Source organism: Olea europaea, chromosome 10, assembly GCF_002742605.1.
Source record: "Olea europaea var. sylvestris chromosome 10, O_europaea_v1, whole genome shotgun sequence".
In the NCBI taxonomy this organism is placed as follows: Eukaryota; Viridiplantae; Streptophyta; class Magnoliopsida; order Lamiales; family Oleaceae; genus Olea; species Olea europaea.
The window spans coordinates 4,295,218-4,301,697 of record NC_036246.1 but is presented as its reverse complement, the minus strand read 5'-3'; the positions used below and the strand labels follow the sequence as shown (position 1 = coordinate 4,301,697).

The 6,480-nt window shown below is 33.9% G+C and overlaps 1 protein-coding gene across 1 annotated transcript; it reads left to right on the top strand.

Annotated features, from left to right (window-relative positions):
- Window positions 1-5,109: 5,109 nt before the first annotated feature.
- LOC111400185 (deoxyhypusine synthase-like) lies at window positions 5,110-6,218 on the top strand. The gene is given in 3 exon segments (XM_023027612.1): window positions 5,110-5,160; window positions 5,624-6,037; window positions 6,123-6,218. Coding segments are annotated over 3 exon segments (561 nt in total).
- Window positions 6,219-6,480: the final 262 nt, after the last annotated feature.

Here is a 6,480-nt window from a genome sequence, read left to right as displayed (position 1 = left end):
ACGGTTCCATAATTAATTTTGGACCCGACAGTTTTACTTACTAAATATCCGAAAATTTCGAAACCGATTCCATTCTCGTTAAAACCAAACCATGTCCAGCCCTAATGAAGATCAATGCATCAAGAATCACAAATTTTCATAAGCATCAAACTCTCTATTGAGATTAAATTGGTCCACAAAATCACATTACTTTGAAATTTTTTGCTTGAACCTATGGATAAATCTTAACAGAATTATTTTCAACTTTTAACTAAATTAGCAAAATGTCTTGGAATTACAGAAATTTAATCTTTTTCACCAAATTTATATGTTTAAAATAATCATTTATCAATTTCTCCCTAATTTCTTTGCTTCTACATTAGCTAGATTAATTTCCTGCTTCAAGTGCCAAACCATAGCCTAGAAAGTCAATCTAACTTCTTTTTTCTGTCCATTTTTTCATTGATCTTTTGGCCAAAATTTTAATACAAAAAAAGACCCACACAAATAGAAAATACGTACATTAAGGTATGCAAAAAGTATAAATAAAACTAGAGCAAGAGTCCCAACGAAAAAAATATTGAAAATAAAGCAAAAGGAATATTTTTTTCCCAAGTTGACCCTTTCAAAATTAAAATTGAAGACATTTTTATGCAGAATAAACCAAAAGTGTCTTCACATCATCAATTCAGAACAATCATCGACAAACAAAACACATAAACACAAAATTAATAAAATGACGAAAACTCAAACACCTAATGCATTAATGATAAATATAGTGATCACGGTAAGATAAGCCCATACCTTAGAATTTTATTCAGCTTATAAAACCATACCTTGAAAATCTATTCAGTGTTAAAAGCTCATTTCAACCGAAGCCCCCAATCAATATAAAGATCGATGTGAGAGACGAGAATGAGAGGCTGAGGAGTGAGGTGTCGGGTGGAACCGTAGAGAGGCAGAAGCAAAGAGGAGTGAAATCTGGCTTTTCTGCCTTTCTTTCGATTGGGCTTTTCACCAATAATCCAAAACTTTGAAAAAAAAAATGAAAGCAATTTGGGTTAGGCCCAAAGTTCAATATGTTGGGCTCTGCCCCTGGCAGTCTGAGTAGAACTTGTAGGTGCATTCTCAGGCTGACATTTTGCAAACCCTGGAGTGCTCTTCTTCCAAGCATCTTTAATTTTGCCATCACCCAAGTAGGCTAGTTTCTCGAAAGCCTTGCGAATAGCTTTAAACCCATTAGAGAATTTTTTACTGCACAATAAAATTTAGGCCACCTGATTTTAACCATCCTGAAATGTCCCTCAATTATTTCCAGTGAAATTTTTAGAATGAGTTGAATGCATCACATGTTGGTGACCATGGGGGACAAGATTTGGCATGCCATCTAAATTAGCAAATTCAGACCCCTCGAAGTGGATATATCTGTAGTGTTTTTGTCTATAGGTAGTGCAGGAATTCCCAAATCAGCTAGGAAATGGTGGATCAAACTTAGATAGGGAAGTTTGTACTGCTTCGCTCTATTGAGTCCCTCATATATTTGTCCAATTCGAGATATTTTTGCCGAGAGATGTTATTTCAATTGCAACTCAAATAGAACTTCTCCATTTGTTCGTTATGCAATGGTCGATTTATAGGGAACTGTATGGGCATTTCAATCATTTTCTATTATTTTGTTGTAAGTAATGATTAAGCTCAATTTTCAAAGCTCATTGATATTTATGCTTTTGTGACACTTGTCCTATACCAGTCCACTAGCATGCAAAATCATGAGGTACTTGCATCCAAGTTGATTTTGGTCTAATAGTTAACCAAGGACCAAATATTCATTTCATGTCATGTGAGTGAGACCCTTTTCATGATAAATGTGATATTGAAGTGGATTATAATAGCTTTTGTATCTAACTATGTGTGTACTCAATGATCTATATTTTATCTCTCAAGAATAACAAAGTGATAAGGTTATTTTATACACTTATTCGAGGCCTTAAAACGATAATATTTAATGTTTCTCTAATAATTTATGGTTTAAATTGTTGCAGTTGATGCTGAATAGGTAGATGTATATTGGTACAAGAAAGTGGAAGAAACGAGAGGAAAACCCGAAAAAAGAATGAAACGCAAAAGTTCGGGGACCAAGTTGTAACAATTCAATAGTTGATCCAGACCATTAATCGAAGATTGACGAATTTGGAGATCAAATTCCATTTTTTTGAAAATGAAGGACTTGAATTGAATCAAGAAAATATAGGTTGCAAGAATGAAAAGACTCAAGGGCTTCAATTTATTATATTGAAAGATTGAGGACTTGAGGGTAATATTGCATTTTAAGGTTTTGAATATTTGTTATTTATAGACAGACAAGCGGGAGGCTGAAAAAATTCTGGCTACTAGGTTATATATATATATATATATATATATAGGCAACCAATTTGATATATCATATATACACTCACAGAAATTGGAGCAGGAAAAATCCCCCTTTTTTAGAGAGATATACTTGTAGACAAAAAGGAATTGGAGGTGGCCAATTTGATTTTTGCACAGAGGAGATTGACGCAGATGAAGAGAGAGGAATGGAAGGAAGCTGTTGGAGGGAATACACACAGAAACCAACTACAGATTCACGCTGCAAAAATTTAATCGTGTTACATCAATTTTCGGTGATGTCTTCCATAATTTTTCATTTTTCTTTCATTAATATGCATAGCTAAATTTAATTTTAGGACGAACAATGTAATCTATTTTGGACCTTTATTTCTTTTATTTGAGATTCTTTGTTCTTTTTATATTTTATGGATGGATTTTGATTATGTTTGTAATGCTTTGAATTTTCTGGTCAATCCTTCAATGACATCGTGAACAATAATTTCTTAGAGATGCGAATTCTTGTATAGACCACATATTAAAATTTGGCAAATTAATTACTAAGATCGTCCTTTGACTTGAGGTCATCATAGTGCCTTATATGAACACAGTCATGCTTTGATGATGTTGGATGTTGCTCTGTCAAGGGCCACTAATACAACATCGTCTGGGTATGTGAAGAATCGTATGAAAATTGTAAATGACCAATAGAAGATTGGTCGCTCTTAAATTGTAAGGGATTATGATTTGCATTTCATTTAATTAAGTCGATAACGAAATTCTTGGCCAAGGTGTACTCATAAGTCAAAAAGAAGTTTTCGACTTATATCAACTTAATAATAGAATGAAACATATGATCGATAACCGGGATTGACATACTTTCGTATCTCATAATTGATCGAATTATATTGATGAAGAGATAATAGTTTCATGGTAAACGAACAAGTTTGATTTTATCATACCACATGACATTTTTCGTTACATGTATTGTCATGATACATTGTTAGATGTCAATCTAGGACGGCGAGTGTGAATCGGTGATAAATTAAAAGGGTATTTTAATTTATCAATTTTGATTAAATCAAAATAATATTTTATGTTGTTAGGCATCGTGATAGGAAACCTGATGGGTTGTACACAAAAAGAGAATTAGAAGATTGTAATTTATCAATTAATTTAACAAGCGTTTGATAAATTAATTAATTGGGTTGCTTATTTATAGGCCCGAATTAATTAATTTGATTAATTAATTAACGGATCAAAATTAATTAAATGGGTTAATTAAATATTGGGCCATGTCAGACCAAGCCCATTTGGGTTTATATAAATATTACTAGGATTTTCAAAATTCGTAGATAATTCATTCTTGCTAGTATAAGAGGAAAAAACCCTGGTTCCTACAATTTTGTTCTCTGTGTGGATTTCCATTGGGGGTTGGATAATTGAACAGTTGTGGATGATGAATCAAAATCATTGGAACGAAAGAATAGCAAAGGGGTTTGTAGATCTTGTAAAATGTATAATTTCTATCTAAACACAAAGACGATTCCTGGTGGGAATTGAAATCTATTTTTATTTCTGCTGGGCATGATAAGTAGATTCCTAATAATTGTTGTAGCTTGGCTACCATCAGATCCTGAAGTAAATTCTAACCATCAAACAAAAAGGGACTAAACCAGAATATTCAAACTAGAATTTTTTACCGGGTGGAAATGATGTTCATTTTTAACAAGTCTTAGGTAAAAGTCATGCCAAATTAGAGAGAGAAACAAGAGCAACAATTAGAAAATTCTATAATTTGATGCATAGTAGGATTTGTAGCTAATTTCAATAAATATGTTAGAGGTTCTAGTGTGTTATTTATTTTATACACGTTTTGAGCGTCGTTGTGTAAGTTAAGTGAAACACATAGACTGTAGTGTTTGAAATTTTTGTGACAAATAGTTGAGCTTTGTTGGCTGCATTTACTCTACAGCTGTTAAGAATGTGTTCACTAATCATTGCAATTTATCAATTGTTAATCTACATAGTATATTAGTTAAGTAGTAAAGCCGCATTATGAAAATTTGATCGTCTTTACTAATACAGTCACCCTCATGCAGCATTCTTTTGCACCCAATTTGACCTTGGAAGACTATAAAGATTTCCAAAATTACAAACTATGTCATCCAGAGTTAGTAGATTATTGTTAGCAGTTGATAAGTATAGTATATCCACTTATTTGGGCCTTAAATTAAATGTTTCGATGATCTTTTGATAATTATAGCTCTATTTATTATATATTTTGTTTGTTAGATGAAACTCGATGATTGAAAGTAAAATTGAAATTCAAAATTTGAGTATTCAATTGTAACTTTTTAATAGTTTATTCAGACCACAAAACGATAATTGAAGATTGCTAAGAGTCAATTGGATGCAATTAAAAGTATTAAAAAAAACAAGTTAAATTATTTTCACAAATCAATTTCCTCAGGTAGCAAGGCATTGAGAAGTGACTGAAGGTTTTCCTCGAGTTGAAAAGCAGCGATCAATAACAGATTACAGGGGAGACAGCGGCAGGTGGTAGTAGGATATAGAAGAAAGAGGCAGGGGAGATTGAAAACTAATGTAGTGATGGAATGCACTGAAAAGTCGATGACGTGAGGGAGGACGATGAGTGTGGTGGTGGTTGGGCTAGTGGGTCATGGGTTTGGGCTTGCTGTGGATTGGGCTCGAGGATGGGTGTTACTAATTTCATTTTGTTGGGCCGTCTAAGCTTTATATATGGGCTGGTATTTGGTAAATGTCTGTAGTGGGCTGGTATTTGGGGTTGTGGTACGTATTTGGTGTAAGTAGTGGGCTATGCTAAAGCCCTTTTTAGGTACAGCATCAGCATCGGTGTTCTCCTGGATTTGACTTAAAACAACAAACTGACTGCAATTGATTTCTATTTAACGTTTTTTCCTCTCCTTTTTATTAGGATTATAACAACTAGTAAAGAAGAATAAAGAGAGAGAACATGCTGGCTGTTACGATCTGGACGAATGGAATGATGGAAAATATTACTCTAAATGATTTTAGTTTCTTTTACGTCTAAAATAGACTTTCCAATTTGCATCATATAGCCAATGGTAGATTTTTAAGGATCTAGTTGTTTTACACGTTCTAGTAGATACAACAATGAATTGAATGGAGCGGTAAACAATAACCCATGTGGACAGACCTGAATTTGTAAGGAAGAAGAGTTAGTTTTTTGTTGTTGAGTTTCTCAGATTTATCTTTTAAGAACTCTTTGCAGACCAATATTCCTATCTTCTTCCTTGGCTTAATAGATGGTTCACTGGGTGATATGATGTATTTCTCTTTCAAAAAGGGGCCCGGTTTAGTTATCGACATTGTGCAAGTTGAAGATCTTCACTGTCATCTTATGCTAATTTGTAACAATGTAGAATAATGGACACAATTAAGATAAATAGATATTAGGGCCATGAATTGTGAGGCGGTCCATGCTGGTCTCAGGAAGACTGGAATGGTAATTCTTGGGGAGGGGCTGCCCAAGCATCATATATGCAGTGCAAATATGATGCGTAATGGTGCGGATTATGCTATATTTATCGACACACCACAAGAGTCTGATGGAAGTGATTCAGTTGCCCACCCTGACAAAGCTGTGTCTTGGGGTAAAATTCGAGGTTTTGCTAATTCAGTGAAGGTTGGACATTTTGTTTCTTTGTCTTTTCAATTCATCAATGTGCTGTATAGTTTACAATTTCGTTATTTTTCATTGATAAAACCAGGTGCACTATGATGCAACTATTGCTTTCCCTCTCCTGGTAGCAGAAACATTTGCTGCCAAGGCAAAAAGATCGGACGAAACCACTTCTTGGGTTTAATCTGATAGTTCATAATCGTAGACTAATTTACATAGATAGGGGTCTTGCTCATATTTGAGAGTGCCTTTATTGCTTGGGAAACAGTGAGAGCATTAGAGTGGTCATTAACCCTGTTGATTAAGGGACATATTGTGACTGATGCCGCATCTTTGAATTTTTTTTACTATAGTATTTCTTGAAGAGGAGCTAAATTAGTGTTTTAGTAGTCTTTGTATTTGGATTGTACAGTGTTGTTCGAGAGTCGCCTTTAATTTATAGATAG